At 52.2% G+C, this 15,650-nt stretch overlaps 3 protein-coding genes across 4 annotated transcripts in view; 1 reads left to right on the forward strand and 2 right to left on the reverse strand.

The window, feature by feature from the left end:
* The window catches only part of Naaladl1 (N-acetylated alpha-linked acidic dipeptidase like 1), a 13,161-nt gene extending 9,279 nt beyond the window's left edge, over positions 1–3,882 (forward strand). Inside the window, exons 9-18 of the mRNA XM_004643730.1 lie at positions 1,076–1,161; positions 1,252–1,315; positions 1,401–1,468; positions 1,680–1,771; positions 1,857–1,947; positions 2,686–2,767; positions 2,853–3,026; positions 3,132–3,219; positions 3,306–3,398; positions 3,696–3,882. Coding sequence (XP_004643787.1) covers positions 1,076–1,161; positions 1,252–1,315; positions 1,401–1,468; positions 1,680–1,771; positions 1,857–1,947; positions 2,686–2,767; positions 2,853–3,026; positions 3,132–3,219; positions 3,306–3,398; positions 3,696–3,882 — 1,025 coding nt within the window. The remainder of the gene's footprint in view (positions 1–1,075; positions 1,162–1,251; positions 1,316–1,400; positions 1,469–1,679; positions 1,772–1,856; positions 1,948–2,685; positions 2,768–2,852; positions 3,027–3,131; positions 3,220–3,305; positions 3,399–3,695) is intronic.
* A 386-nt stretch (positions 3,883–4,268) lies between these two features.
* On the reverse strand, positions 4,269–7,268 carry Sac3d1 (SAC3 domain containing 1). Its single transcript, XM_004643806.2, has 3 exons — positions 7,177–7,268; positions 6,438–7,018; positions 4,269–4,858 (listed from the first exon to the last, which is right to left on the reverse strand). The coding sequence occupies exons 2-3, from the start codon at positions 7,009–7,011 to the stop codon at positions 4,314–4,316; spliced, it is 1,119 nt and encodes a 372-aa protein (XP_004643863.1). The 5' UTR covers positions 7,012–7,018; positions 7,177–7,268; the 3' UTR covers positions 4,269–4,313.
* A 793-nt stretch (positions 7,269–8,061) lies between these two features.
* The window catches only part of Snx15 (sorting nexin 15), a 9,114-nt gene continuing 1,525 nt past the window's right edge, over positions 8,062–15,650 (reverse strand). The window contains exons 2-8 of one of the 2 annotated variants that reach the window (XM_004643731.2): positions 13,886–13,921; positions 13,593–13,713; positions 12,548–12,663; positions 12,316–12,463; positions 11,876–12,019; positions 8,806–9,057; positions 8,062–8,570 (exon numbers count right to left, since the gene is read on the reverse strand). In XM_004643731.2, the coding sequence (XP_004643788.1) occupies positions 8,464–8,570; positions 8,806–9,057; positions 11,876–12,019; positions 12,316–12,463; positions 12,548–12,663; positions 13,593–13,713; positions 13,886–13,921 (924 nt within the window). In that variant the 3' untranslated portion in view covers positions 8,062–8,463. The remainder of the gene's footprint in view (positions 8,571–8,805; positions 9,058–11,875; positions 12,020–12,315; positions 12,464–12,547; positions 12,664–13,592; positions 13,714–13,885; positions 13,922–15,650) is intronic. The other variant, XM_004643732.2, reaches the window with a different exon arrangement.

A 15,650-nucleotide genomic window follows, 5' to 3' on the forward strand; every position in this document is an offset into this window, starting at 1 on the left:
TATAAATGCTTGTTACTTGACAAAAAAAAAAAAAAAAAGAAAATTAATGATTTTTGTCAATGTCTCAATATGATCTTTACAGCAAAAGAATCTTCTGGTCTAAGATCTAGTGTGTGGGGGAGGTGACACTGTGTGCTTTCCTTGCCTTCATGTGTAATAGTTCCGTAGCTGTTCTTTGTCTTTCACAAGCCTGACATTTTGACATGTTCCTTCATGTGTCTGATTAGATTCAGATTATGCATTTTTGGCCCAAACATGTGGGGATTTGTAATTGCAAGTATATGATCAATCCTGTTATACTTTAAAAATTTTCATTGCAAACAAAAGGGTGAGTGATTAAAGGGACCAGCTGGGAGCAAACCCGGGAGCATGTGGCACCATGGGGGTTGGTGAGGAAAATGTGGCCCACCACAGTGTAGGCGCAGACTGCGGGTGGCACAGGGCACAGGATGCTGTGGACGCCCGTGTGGGATCCACTCTGCTGCCTTCCAGCTGTGACCTCTGCCCACCAGCCACAGTGGAGTCACTTTACTCCTTTGTGGCTCAGTTTCTTCAGCTATCAATAGAAACATCACTGGGGCTGGGGAGATAGCTCAGTTGAATAAGCGCTTGCCTCGCAAGTGCAAGGGCCTAAATTCAATCCCCAGCTCCGCAAAAAAAGAAAAGAAACTTCACTGTGAGGATTGAGTCAAGGGCATCTAAGCTTTAGGGAAGCACTGTGCATCCTCAGCCAATGTCCTATGGGCTGGTGGAAGAAGGATGGTTGAGAAGTCTTCCAGATCATGCCTAGTGCATATGCACATGTGTGTGTGGGGTGGGTGGGTGTGGGTGTTCTGGCAGAAGAGACCCCTAGCCCAGTGAGTTTGGTTTTGGGGTGATTGTCACAGAGAGGAGGCTGGAAGGGTAACAGAGCCTCCAGGACAGAGTGACTGAAGAGGTGCCAAGCCCTCCTGTCACTGCTCCACTGTTCCCAGCTGTTCTCCTCCCATGCCTCCCCATGCACTTAACCTTTCCCCTAAGCCACCAAGAATGGAGGGGGGACGCTGCCCTCCAAGTCTTTATGCCCTTGCACCAGGCACCTGGCGTCCCCGCAGATCCATCGTGTTCGCCAGTTGGGGGGCAGAGGAGTTTGGGCTCATTGGCTCTACGGAATTCACAGAGGTGAGTGAGCTTCACAGGGTCGGGGGTTGGAAAGGGAATTCTGGGCAGGGCAGCGCTGAACTGAGGTGTCCTCGCCCCGGCCGGCCGCAGGAGTTCTTCAGCAAGCTGCAGGAGCGCATGGTGGCGTACATCAACGTGGACATCTCCGTGTTCGGTAGGGGTGGGCACTGGGCCAGGCTAGGCTGGGGCCGGGAATAAAGAAGGGGCTCGGTTCAACTCTTTCTCTGTTCCTCCCACAGCCAATGCTACCCTGAGGGGGCAGGGGACGCCCCCTGTCCAGAATGTCATTTTCTCTGCAGCCAAAGAGGTGCACAGGGCTGGGCTGAGACTATATGGGCTGGGTGGGGCTGAGGAGTGAGGTGGGGCTATATGGGATGGGGAAGGCCAAGGCCACCTGTGAGACCTACTGGCCACAAGAGATCTGGAGCCTGGGGACTCAGGTGAGACCCAGTGGTTTCGGTCTTGCTGTTGGGATTGGAGAGGGGTCAGCCCTGAGATCAGATTCCTTTCTGGGCCAGATCAGCTCACCAGGCCCCAGTGGTCTCAGTATCTACGACAACTGGATCCAGTACACCAATCGCACCAGCCCAGTGTATGGCCTGATCCCCAGGTAAGATCAGAACCCAGCCAGTGCCCCCTCTTTGCCAGGTGGGTCAACCTTGCGCCCCTCAGTGTCACCTCTTTTCCTTCTTCAGTATGGGCACACTAGGTGCTGGCAGCGACTATGCACCCTTCGTCCACTTTCTGGGCATCTCCTCCATGGACATTGCCTACACCTATGACCGGGTAAGTGGGCAGCCCCAGTGCCCTGTGCAGACCCCTCCAATCCTGCGGGCTGCTCTAGCATTGACTGGGACCTACTTCTGTCTCAGTAGCCGTGTTACCTAGGCCAGGTTTCCCAACCTCTCTGATCATGTGTTCACACCCTTCTGCTACTTCATCACACAGAGGCTGAGGTCTTGCTCTGAGAGATCAGACTGATAAGATGTGCTACTGTGTTACAGACTATTAGGACTATTAGGGATGAAAAACCCGCCAATCAAGTGTTGCAGGATGATACTGGCTACAACAAACACTAAGATCTTAAAATATGGTGTGTGTATAGGGGAACGGAATTGTAGCTCAGCATTTATTAAATCTGTGTGAAATTAGGCAGATTTGGGTACTGGCATGGGGTGCAATGAGCTGGTGTCTCTATTTGCTGCTCCCCTAATCTCTTTCTCTCCCTTGTGGTCACACTGCTTCTTAGCCAAAGAACTGGGATTAAAGTCCCCTATCTGTCTTCAAAGTTTCACTTTCTTCTTACACAAAGGTACCCAACCCAGTCATCTTATTTAGCTGTGTGTTAGCAGGCAAGCTAATCTAAGCCTGTTTCCTCCTCTGTAAGATAGGAATTCTAGAAACCCCCTCATGATGTGCCAAGGTCTCAGGGGGATGATGTCTACACACTTGATGATGGCTCACTGTGGGCACATGTTCCACCTCCCACCCCAAACCTATCGCTTCTGTGCTTTGTTTTCTCAGAGCAAGACCTCAGCCCGTATCTACCCCACCTACCACACAGCCTTTGACACCTTGGAATACGTGGAGAAGTTTGTAGACCCTGGTGAGGAGAGGACAAGGGTCATCCTGACACTGCTCTAGGAGGACAGGCTGCAAACTGAGTGCTGGCCTTTTTGTCTTCTGGGCAGACTTCAGCAGCCACCAAGCTGTGGCCCGGATGGCAGGAAGTGTGCTTCTTCGGCTCAGTGACAGCTTCTTCCTGCCCCTCAAAGTCAGTGACTACAGTGAAACCCTTCAAAGCTTCCTGAAGGCTGCCCAGCAAGACCTTGGGGCCCTCTTGGAGCAGCACAGCATCAGCCTGGGTAAAGACTCCCCCTCAAAAAAAAAAAAAAAAAAAAAGACTTCCCCATACACGAGGCCTGGGAGCCCTGCACTGCCAGGGCTAAGGTGGTGGGTGTTCCCCTCAGGGCCTCTGGTGACTGCAGTGGAGAAGTTTGAGGCAGCAGCCACAGGCTTGGGCCAGCGCATATCAGACCTGCAGAAGGGCAGCCCTGAGTAAGCACAGCAGTGGGGAGGTGTCAGGGAGGGCACAGCCAGGTGCTATAGGCTGCTGTGGTGACTAGGAGGTGCTGCTCACCCAGCCCCCTGCAGGTCCGAATGGTCAATGACCAGCTGATGCTCTTGGAACGGGCCTTCCTGAACCCACGTGCCTTCCCTGAGGAACACTACTACAGGTGAGTCTGTCCCAAAGTTCCAATGCAAGGCTGGACAGTGGCTACTTGCCTAAGGGAGTATATGAGGTATGATGCTTTAGAGCACAATCCAGCTGCTGAAGCAGAGACAAGGGTGAGGCTCGTGGAGGGGAGGCACACTGGTCTCAGCTGGGAATACAGCCTGTCCTTCCAGCACCTCTGCTGTAAGTCCCACTGTTAGACAGGTGAAATGGGCTTTTGTGCCTGGCTGGCCATGGCATTTGTGGTGTCTCAGGCTGAGCCCCACCCTGACCCTCATCCTGCCCCTTTTCTCATCAGCCATGTGCTCTGGGCACCCCGGACAGGCTCTGTGGCCACATTCCCTGGCCTGGCCAATGCCTGCTCCAGGGCCACCAACACCAATATCGGATCTGAAGAATGGGCCGAGGTACACAGGCAGCTCAGCATTGTGGTGGCAGCCCTGGAGGGTGCAGCAGCCACCCTGAGACCTGTGGATGACCTCTGACCCCAACCTTTTGTCCTCTCTCCCACCTGTTTTTATGGGGTGTTTCCCCTGAGGCCAGGGGTGAACACAACCATGGTACCCTCTCAAGCTTCAGAGGCAATAGTTGGGGGTTCTACCATCTATGCATACCTGAAAAGTACCCAGTGCCAGATGAGTGGACAGATGGTGGTGGGAATTGGAAAGACAATGAACTTCTGATGGGGTGGTGGGTAAGATGGAATGCACAATGTCAGCCCTAGATGCCAATTTGGACTACCATGTCCTCTCCTCAGGCACCAGCAGGGTGGGAGGGCCATGACAAGTCTGCTTTCTCTTCTCTTCATGTCTGGTATCTCATCTCCCTTCTATGCCCCCCAAGTAAAACAAAATCTACTGATTTGTCCCTATAAAACAAGTTTCTTTTATTACCTGGGTATCATGAAAATAGAAACCTAATTGCTCTGATCCAGCCCCCTAGAAGAGGTACATCTTCCACATGTGGGGGTCACCGATCTGTGTACCACCTCATCCTGTTCCTCGGTCATGACCACCTCCTCCAGGGTGCGCCCCTGGAGCTTACTCCCCACTAACACATGGCAGGTCCCCACAGGCGGCAGCGCTTCCTCAGCATAGTGACCCCTCAGGAACACAACCCTCTCTTCTCCATCCAAGAGCAGCCCATGGGCCTGGCACAGGTCTCGAGCTTCATGGAGCCCATCCAGGGCCAGCAGATGGACCATGAAGCCTAGAGGCAAAGTCTGCCCCTTGGAGGTGCTCAGCGCACGAGCAAGGCGGGCAAGGGCGAGGCGACGGGCATGGCCCACATGGCCCTGCACAGCACAGCTCTGCAGGTAGGGCAGGGTCCGGAGCAGGCGGAACAGGCGGGCAGTATTGCCCTCCCGGAAGGCGGAATCCACAGCAAGCGCCGTGCGTAGGGCTGGGCAGGCACGCAGGGTGGCAGGCAGCTGCAGGATCTCTTGCAGGGCTTCTGTGGAGCCTGCGGGGATGGGAAGCTGGCTTGAGGATGCCGGAGGTTTGAGTTGCCTACTGCCTCTGCTGCTCTGCACCCAGCTTGGAAGCTGGCTCTGACACACTTTACCCTGTCTGCTGGGGAAGGCCACTTTTGTGTGTGTGTGTGTGCCAGGGATCAAACTCAGGACCTTGTGCTTGCCAGGCAGGCGCTTAAGCCACTGAGCCTCTCTGGCCCTACAAGGGCATTTTTTTTCCCCCCAGGGCTTAAATCCTTTAAGGGCATATCTTGAAGACTCTACTTGAGCATCCTTTGCAGGAATCTGACACTGTAACCTTGGGTCACTTTGTAAACTGAGGCTTTTGACCCAATAGTGAGCTGTGAAATCAGCATTTTATGACAAATAGAATTTACTAGTTGGGCACTGTGATGAATTTGAGCCAACCTGGGTTACACTGAACTCAAAGCCAGCCTAAACTACATAAGTGTCCCTTGTCTCAAAAAGCAAAAAGTTTGAAAATTGCTATTTAGGTCAACATTTTCTTTTTTGGTACCTGAAACTAAAATCAAGATCTCACAATTGCCAGGTGGGTGCTACACTACTGAACTAAAGCCCCAGGCCCTAGGCCACTTTTTTTTTTTTTTTTAACCTTGCCCCCTCCAATATTATTTAAAACCCAAGGCCTAAGTGCCTGCCTAGGCAAGCACGCGGACCAGATTTGATCCCCAGCACCACATGCCCTGCTAGCTACCAAGACCCAGTATGGTGGCCAATGCCTGTAATCCCAGCTCTGGGGAGGCTGAAACAGGAGGATCACTGTGAGCCGGAGCTACATAGTGAGACCCTGTATCAAATATACAAAATTAAAGAAAAGAAAAAGAAAAACAAGCCTAGAATTGGGAAAAGACACGGCTGAAGTCTCAAGTGGGATCTCGATGGATTTGGAGCATTGATTTTTCCGGGAGGGAGCAAATGGTATTTTTTTCCCCCCTTTCCCTCACTTTTTGTTGTGCTGCTGATGGGGAGATAGTTCCGAAGTCTAAGCGCCCGCCTGGCAAGAGCAAGGACCCAGGTTCAATCCACAGTACTGGTTTGATCCCTGGTACTGTAGGCCGTAGGCTACTCAGGCCACCAAAACTGGCGCTGCGGAGGCTGAGACAGGAGGATCACTACGAGTCCAAACCTTGTAGAGAACTTCTACCAAATAAATAAATAAATACAAGAAAAAAGAAAACAAAAATGTGCTGCTGAACAACATCACCAGCCCCTAAATGGTGAGGGTGAGGTGTTTGTTTTGGTACTGGGAATTAAACCCACAGACTTCACATTAAACTACATCCCCAGTCCTTTTGAGGAAAGGTCCCCACAGCCTTCACATTAAACTATGTCCCCAGTCCTTTTGAGGCGGGGTCTCACTAAATTACTAAATTACCTGCACCAGCCTTGAACTTGAGATCCTCTGGCCTCAGCTTCCCAGAGTGGTGAATTTACATATAATGTGCCACACGCCCAGGGAATGGTGAAACTTTGAAAGCTTTTTCGGTCCTCTGCCTCCACTGTTTTCATGGATGGCTCCCCAACCCTACATGCAAGGACCCGACTCACCCAAGTTATAGAGCAGAAAGAGACCCTGGAAGGTGGCCTGGCGGGGGTGAGGGCCTCCGCTCTGCGCGTAGCAGCGCCGCAGAGAACCGAAGCTCTCCTGCACCTGGGTCTGCAGCAGCACCGCATCCACCTGCCCGGGCGCCCCGTCCGGCCCGAGCTGTGCCACCACGGCCAGAAGCGTGGCTAGCGCCGTCTCCAGAACTACAGCCGCCTCCGCGTCACCAGCGCCCTGCAGGGCCAGGTCCAGCCTCACCGCGCGCAAGCGGTCCGCCACGAAGCTGGCCACCTCCGCGCGAGACGCGCCGACGCTGTCAACTACCTGTCCGGCCAAGTAGCGCACGGTGGCCAGAAGCACTGAGGGCGGACGCAGCTGGCTGGGCGGGGGCGGGGGCTTGCCGGCGGCCCGCCGGCGGTACTCCTTCACGGCGCGCTGCGGGTCGGCGCGCTGCGGGCCCCCGCAGCACCCGGGCACCACCTCGAAGCGGTGCAGGCGGCGCTCCCTTTCGCGCTCGGCGCGCTCGGCAGCCGGGCACATATCCGGGCAGATGCCCTGGGGCAGTTCACAGCCGGGCATGGGTGGGCTGCGGAAAGACGGTGGGCGCTCAGCATCTCCGGGAGGGCTGCAGCCTGACGCCCAGTTTTCCCAGACCCACCGCTCTCGCAAGAGAGGAGGGGCAGGGTCAGCCCAGCTGGGCGAGTCTTCACGCCTGGGCCTCCAACGGTCCCGCTTCCCTCTTACCAAGAGCTGGTGAGCTGAACTCCCGAGATGCAAAGCGGCGTAGTCGGCCACACCCCTGCTGTTCCGCGAGCTCAGCGGACATTACGTTCCCCATAATGCACCGCAGTTAAAAATTGTAGACCTAGGCCATCCTTGGGGCGTCGGTTTGTAGTTCCACCCACAACCAATCACTAAGTGAGGGGCGGGGCAATGACAGGCCACGCCTTCCCGGCCAAGCTTGCTTTATGCCCCTCTATCTAGAATTCGTCCAACCTCCTAGATTTGTACACCTGTTTTGTTTTCCCTCTTGTTCGCACTGTTTTGTGTGTATGGCAGTATGGAGATTTGAACTCAAGGCCTTTTCTCCCCAGTGCTTTTATTTTTATGGACTCTTGCCAAATTGTCCAGACTGGGCTTAAATTTGTGATCTTCCCGACTCAGTCTCGAGTACTGGTGCATGCCTGGTTTATGCTTCTCATCTTTCTCAACCAAAAAACTGGCTCATTAGCCCACCATCCCATACTGGGGCCCTGAAGATACCTTTTTTTTTTTTTTTTTTTTTGCGGAACCGGGGATTGAACTCATGCCCTTATGCTTGCCAGGGAAGTGCTTATTCTACTGAGCCATCTCCCAGGCCCCAAGATTCTTTCTAGATCAGAGGTCAATAAATTGTTTCTGCAGAGCCAGGTTTAAAACGTTTTGGGATTTGCAGGTCTCAACTACTGAACTTTGGTAGCATGCAGCCAGACAATATGCAAATGAACCTGGTTATATTCTGACCAATTTTTATTTATACATATTTAAAATTTCACCTGTCACAGCGTGTTCTTTCTTTCCCAACCATTAAGAAATGTAAAAAACATTCTAGCTCATGGGTCTTTTTTTTTTTTTTTTTTTGGCGGAACTGGGGATTGAACTCAGGCCTTTGTGCTTGCCAGGGAAGCACTTATTCCACTGAGCCATCTCCCTGGCCCCAAGCTCATGGGTCTTACAAAAGAAGGCAGTGAGCCAGATCTGGACTGCAGACTGCAGCTTACAGACCTAAGTTTTCAGCTGGTAACTGATAGGTTAGTGGCTGGAGTGCTGCTGCCACATCAAGATAGGGACAGACAGGATCAGAGGCATGGGTCCCTGATTCCAAGAAGGTGGGCAGGCAGACAGCTGAGAAGTCATTACTTTCTTCATTCTTGGTCCAGTTACATACAGAAATGGGCCCTGGAGTTACAAGACCAGGAGGTGGGGTCAGGCCCTGGGATCAGGAGAAGGCTGGCAGTGCGGAGCTGCAGTCCCTGGGAGGGCCACATGTCCTCAGGGTGGCAACTGGGACACGTGCAAGTGCAGGATCTCTTCTGCTCGCTTCAGGTACTCAGCTGCCTTCTTCTTCACCCCTTCCCGGCGGGCAGGGGATGGGTCACCTGTGGAGAGAGCTTGGCTCAGCTACTTCAGAATCCCAGAGCATTGTCCCCATCCTCCTCCTGGAGCCAGTGTCTCTTCTCCCACTGAGGCAGAAAGAAGTTAAAAAAAATCCCCCGAGGTTATGTGGCTGGTGAGTGAGAAGCAGGGGCTCCTGGGGCAGTAACTGCTTTTTATTTTCCTTCCCCACACAATCTGGACTCAGACCTGCCCTTCTGCCCTGTGGTCCCCACTTACTGGGCACCCCCTGCAGCAGGATGTGCACACCCTCTCGGTAAGCTTGGAGGGCAGCAGGGTAGGCGCCTGTCTTCTCATCCCGAAGAGCCTGAGTGATGCGCTCCGTGGCCTGACTCAGATAGGCAGGGGTGGGCCCTCCTTCCTCTTCTTCTTCCTGTCCTCCTGGCTCCCAGGGTTCCTGGTCCAGGCTTTTGGACTCCACTTCCATGGCTGCCAGTTCACCTACATGGGTGGGGCTGGGGCCTGTACCTTCTGTAATCAGACAGGGAAGACTTCAGACTAGACAGGCTCTTCCTTTCCCTGAGTCCACTCCAACCCCCAGACTTTTCTCGCCCATCAGGAGACCGGCCTGTCCCCAGTGGAAGGGAGCAAAGCTTGGACAATCCAGAAGTCACCCTTGCACAGCAAACTAGTTCACCCTTTTTGGTTGGTAAAGTCCAAGTACTTTTGCAAATTCAGCCCTACATTCCTAATTAGTTCTTTTTTTTTTTTTTTTTTTTTTGTGGAACCAGGTATTGAACTCAGGCCCTTGCGCTTGCCAGGAAAGTGCTTATCGTACTGATCTATCTCCTCGGCCCCCTAATTAGTTCTTTGGGTAAGAATTCTCTTTAGTTTTTTAGGTCTGGGTCAGTGCTCTTAATCCTTTTTCAACTCCAGTTGGTCTGGACATCCAATAATTTTCATTGCAGGGTTCAACTTAAGGATGGTAAACCGCCAACAGTGCTAAAGACAGAAATGTGCCAAGCCTTGGAATCATCTCAGAATAACGAATTCAAAGAATCTCAGTGCTTTTTTTTTTTTTAAATAGTGCTGGGGATGGAACCTAGGGCCTCACAAATGCTAAGTAAAAGCTCTACCACTGAGCTACACCCAGCTTTTTTGAGATCTTGTGCTTTCACCCAAGAATCCCAAATAAGGGGCTCATTCCCAGGCTGGCCTAGAGGTGCCCTGACATCTTCTGGCAGAAAAGACTGGGTTTCTGGTGAAGAGGGCTTTTGCAAAAGGTACCGGAGCAGAGTGTACCACGGCAGCCCATCCTGGAGAGGGAGAGGGTGGGCATCCTCTCCAGGTCTATCAAGTGGGGAGTGCTACGAGGGGCCTCCCTTCCCAACTGGGTCTAAGTCCTCCCTGTGTTGCTCAGGGACAACGAGCAGACTGACTACCTAAGTGCAGGAGCTTATGTCTCTCTGCACACTGACTGCCAACAGAGGGGACAAGGGCCTGGCAGTTTTTCCACGAGGGGTACTGTAAATGACTCCTGGGTGCTGCCTGGGAGGGTCCTACAAAACTCCCCCCAAGCAGCTCCCCATTGGGTCCCCTGGGGGCTCAGCTGGGCAAGGACCAAGTATCTGGATAGCTGTCACTCAGAGGTCAGGTATAACAGCCCAGTGATACCACCTCCAAAGCCACCTTCTCCTCATCAACCCTGCACAGGAAGGAGGGAAAGAAGCAGAGCAAGAGAACTAGTCAGGGACTGGCAGTGGCGCTCAGGAGTGCAGTGCTTGCCTTGATGCGTCCCTGGATTCCATCCCCACACAGAGGAAGCGGCAGAGGAAGGAAGAATAAAAAAGAGGGGGAAGAGGAGGAGGAGGAGGAGGAGGAAGAGGGGGAAGAAGAGAGGAAAGGGGAGGGGAGGGGGGGAGAGGAAGATTGAGGATGATGGTAAGAATGAAAAAGAAACGCAGGTACAGGATGTGGTGCTGTATCTGCAGTCCCAGCTACTCAGGGGGCTCAGGCAGAAGGATCATTTGAGCCCATGAATTTGAAGCCAGCACGGACTACTTAATGGGACTGTCTCAAAAAAAAAAATTTTTTTTTTTTTTTATTATTTTTTTTTTGGCGGAACCGGGGATTGAACTCAGGCCCTTGCACTTGCCAGGGAAGCGCTTATTCCACTGAGCCATCTCCCCAGTCAAAAAAAAAATTTAAAAAAAGGGGGCTGGGGAGATGGCTCAGTGGAATAAGCGCTTCCCTGGCAAGTCCAAGGGCCTGAGTTCAACCCCCGGTTCCACCAAAAAAAAAAAAGAAAGAAAGAAAAGAGGTCTGGGGGTGTAACCCAGTGACAGAATGCTTCCCAGGCACACAGAAACCCCTGGGTAAAAGGCTGCCCTCCTACCCTGGTCACCAGGCCAGGAGCTGGGCCACGGTCCGGCCTGAGATGTGAGGCTGCAGGCGTGGTGAGATGCTGACATCCTGACTTGGACTTCCCAGGCCTTTTTCACCCTTGTGAAACTTCAGATTCCTGAAACTGATCAGCAGGCCTAGGGTTTTCTGGGCAAAGAAGAGAAGCTAACAAAAAGGGCTAAAAACACTCTGGAAGAATCAAAAAAGTAACTGTTTCATGATTCTCTTAAAGGGATGTCAGATTCTGGGCGCAGTAAGAGCATATACTTGATGAGTCTGAGACTGAAAAATCCCAGTGTCTCTGCTCTGGGGACTGTCAGGTCAGTGGTCCGAGAGAAAGAAAGTACAAGAAGGAGGACTCATATCCATTTCCTGGCAAATGCAAGGGTCTGAGTTCAATCCCTGGTTCCACAAAAAAGAAAGAAAAAGAAAGAAAGAAAGAAAGAAAGAAAGAAAGAAAGAAAGAAAGAAAGAAAGAAAGAAACAGACAGACAGACAGACAGACAGAAAGAAAGAAAAAAGGACCCATATCCACACGGGGAGCCTTTCTGTCTCTGATGACCTCCAGGCCAGCAGTAGCTCCAGGTCTCCAGAGGGGCTTCCCATGGCTGTAGCTGAAACACCCCCCAGAGCAATGTGGGCCTGTTCCCCCACAGCGTTTTCAGAGGAGGGGCCCATCACAGGAAACTGTAGTTCCTTCCTCCACTACTCTCACCATACAGGAGCATCCAGCTCGCCAGACCACCAGCCCTGGGGTGGGGCTGTGGCACCTGGAAATGAACTCCAAATGCTCACTGAGGCTGCCACTCCCCGCAAGGAGTACAGCCTGGGGCACCTTTCTCAGATTTACACAGGTGCCATCCAGGCGGGCTGGGGGCACAGCCTCCCTCCCTGGCCCCAGGGAGCCCCGGCCCCAGCCCCTGCTGTGACCTCCTCCACTGTTTACCTTCCTTGGAGAAGGGGTCAAACAGGGCAAGCTCGGCCTCAGAGAGGGGACCCCTAGAAGGGGTGCCTGACACCTCTTCTGCGCCGCCACAGCTAAAGAGGAGATCCAGGGCCTCCTGTGCAGGGCTGGATGGTGGGGGGTCCGCTGAGGAGAGAACAGTGGGGACATCAGTGCCACACTTCCCAACTTTTAAACTGAAGCTGCCTTCTCAATGAGTCCTTCAGCAACCATAGGTGAAGAACAAGCCTATTATTAGGATGTGTGTCCATTTTACAGATAAACTAAAGCTCCAAGAGGGAAAACCAACCCATTTAAAGTTCTTCAGTGGGGAAATGGCACAGCTAAGCCCAAGCTTTTCATTAAGATCACAGGAAGGAGTGTGACCTCCACATCCCACCTGGGATTCCCCAGTCCTGGGTCCCTCCCCAGCTCCTATGTACCTGGCACTTCCAACTCCTCCAGGCCCCTCCTTTCTGCAGGGAGTGGTTGAGGGAGTCGGGGATCATCAGGGGGTGGTGTGGGGATCAGAGGGGGTGGCAGGATGTGCAAGTCCCTGGAGACCTCGGAGGGCCATGTCACCTCCCCACCCTGCAGGAGAGAAAGGTCAGAGGAGAGTGAGGGGTGGCAGGCAGGCTTTCTAGGCTTGGAGGGATGGAAGAGTGGCACACATACCCGGAAGAACTCTTTGAGTTGGGGGCTGTTGTTGAGCGCAGGGATGTGCACAGTGAAGCGAAGCAGGTCCTCAGCTGCCTTTCGCCGCTCCTCAATCACTGAGGCCTCGAACCGGCCTACAGCCACCCAGGACAAGCAGGCGGGCAGAGCAACAGTGAACACAGGGACTTCTGGCTCTGAAGCCTGTTGTCGTGCTTGGGCTTGGGAAACTGTGGGCAACTACTGGTCTCCTCTTCTCCCCACAGCCTTTCTGGGCTCCTCCTGGAGGGAGCCACCTCCTTACGCATTCTTTTCACAGGAGTTTACTGAATACTGCTGTGCTGAGTTCAGGGATATGTAAGATAGAAGCGTGGCTCCTGCCCTCAAGGATTTCAAGTGATAGGCAGGGGCGACAGGTAATCAACAAGAAGCAAAAATCACTTCTTTTGGCTTTGATACAATGCTGAGGAAAGAAAGGCTGAGGGGGGAAGTGACTTGCCTGAGGTCACACAGCAGGCAGCAGTTTCACTGCTCAGTTCTAGGTGCTGTGCAGAGATCTCGAACCCTACCTTAGTCACTGGTGCTGCCAGGGTGAAGAGCCTGCTGTCCCCTGGCTTGGCATCAACTGGCCGCTGCAACCATTCACCTTGCTTCAAAACCATCTCATGTTGGTCTGGGACTCATGCAATTCCAGGACTTAAGGTTAAGGGTTATTTTGAGAATGGGTACGCTATAAGTTAGTCTGGAGAGGTTTCTCATCTGTCCCCTGCCTCTGGTGGCCATGTGATACCTTTCACCTCTCAGGTCTGCCAGAAGACTGAAGACCAGAATAAACTTCTGGTCTTCAAAATAAACCAAGGCCCTACCATACAAAAAGGGCTAGGCTACTTGGAGCCTCAGGGTCCCTATGTATCAAACATACCCATCTTTGAGGGCCTGTCCAGATCTCTGCACAAGGTGGCTCTGTCCAGAGTTCCTAGCCCTCTTTCTCCAGCCCCCACTGACCAAGGTCCCTGTGCCCACCTCTCCCTCATCTTGAGGCTGAGGGATCAGCTCTGATACTCACCAAACACCTGGGCACGGGGGAAGGCTGGGAACTCCTCAAGCCGTCGAAAGAGGTTGCGGTGGGTATAGGCCAGGTCCCCATGCAGCTTGCGGAAGTCACTGTATCGCTTCCAGACCACCACCTATGGGGATGTGAGGCCGGAAGGTGGGAAGAAACTTGCCGTGTCCAGCTGTGCCAGGTCTGTGAGAAGAGGGCACCAGCGGCGTGGGGGGTTCTCCCAGGTACCAGCTGCTCCATTCCTGTTTCCAGATCTGAAATTGAGGGACAGTCTCCCTCCCTCCCAGCAGTCTCACCTCTTTGATGTCCTCAGGATTCTTCTTTGAGATGAACTGAGAAAGAAAAAGCAAGATCCAGGTGAGACCTGAGGCTGACATCTGATCTCCCATCACTGTGAAAACTGACGAAGCCATAGGGGAGCCCCAGTCCCCACAATTCAAAGGGAAAACACACTTTGGCTTCAAGGTGTCTTTGCTTTAACATTTTTTTTGCTTTAACATTTTGAGTGTAATCTTAAGCAATTTTTCTACCAGGCACCTCAGTTTCTCAATCTGTTACATGTGAGAATCTATAAAGTCCTGTCTAGCCTGCTGTATCCTCAACTTCTACCCCATTTCCCTCAAAAGGCCAATAGTTTGCATCTCCTACAACCAAAGGGCCCCAGGTCTCCAAGGAAATGAGTCTGTGGGCTGGAAGCTTGTCCTTCCCCTCCAGAAGAAGCCCTACACTCAACATGTCTGGATACAGGAGCCACCACTGGGTAGTAATTAAAAAGAAATATAGTTGCCCAGCCCTTTTAGGCTAAAGATGGCAGCTTCTGTAGTGAGGGGGTGTTATGGCATTGTGTACAGTGTTAACCAGCCAGTTGCTTTTGTCAGGAAAATTCTCTGGACTGCAGCATCAAATGAGCTTAGCGAATACTTTGCTCAGTTTGGCCATATACAAAAAGTGCACTGTTCCTTTTAACAAAAAGACTAGCTTTCATAAAGGTTTGGGTTGGATTCAGTTTTCTTCAGAAGAGCTGCAGAATGCAATCTAACATGAAAATCACATAACTGAGTATAGAAATACAGATTTGAGACAAAAGCCTGATGTCCCAAGAGAGCAGGGAACAACAGACAGAGCCCGAGGAGAGTTGCTGGCTGTTTGCAAATTCCCGGCAAGCTGAGACCCAATGCAGCAGATAACAGCTTCCCCTGCAGGCACTCTGTCCTTTGATCCCTTGTTTCGGATGTTATCAGCTAGCATTTGTGTGAGCCTAGTGTTAGGCAAATGGTGGAAGTTAATAGAGACAGTAGTTTGTATTCATTTAGGTAATTATGTACATTTCTTAGTCTGCCTTTACCCCTCAATAAATGTGAGATGCTTCTGAGGCTCTGGGCTCACTTGGAGAGAGACGAATCTCAGTGAGACCTCTGAAGCTACATTCATTAGGTCTTCTCGTTGGCACCGATCTGTAACTGATGGAGTGAAGGTCCATGTTCAAGTATATATATATATATTACATTTAGTACAGGGTTATAGGGTCTCACTACACAGACTGGACTCAGTGATCCTCCTGTTTTCAGCTTCCCAAGCACTGGGATTATAGGTGCATGCCACCACCCCCAGTCTGTATCGCTGTTTCAGCGTGCCCTGGTGGTGGGGCCGGCATGCTATGCCAGGGACCCGGCCCTAGTCCCTGTGTCTGCATAAGCAGGTGCTTTAATCTGCTGAGCTATCTGACTGACACCATATTCAAGTTCTAGGACCAAAAACTTTGTAAGACCATCTAGCAAGGAGATAGATTTCTGAGATGATTACTGCGAATTTTGAGAGAGTGTCTGCTATGCAGTTCAGGCCAGCCTTGAGCTCACTTTGTAGTCCAGGGTGCCCCGAAACTTACAAATCTTCTGTCTCAGCCTTCTGATTGCTAGGACTACAAGGTGTGCCACCAGAGGCCACCACACCCACTTGTTTTGTTTGTAGACAGGGTCACAATAAGCAGTTCAGGGGGCTGGTGAGATGGCTCAGTGGTCTAAAGCACCTACTTGGAATAAGCTTGGCAAAGCACAGGGACCG

This window comes from Octodon degus, unplaced genomic scaffold, assembly GCF_000260255.1.
Source record: "Octodon degus isolate 3935 unplaced genomic scaffold, OctDeg1.0 scaffold00184, whole genome shotgun sequence".
In the NCBI taxonomy this organism is placed as follows: domain Eukaryota; kingdom Metazoa; phylum Chordata; class Mammalia; order Rodentia; family Octodontidae; genus Octodon; species Octodon degus.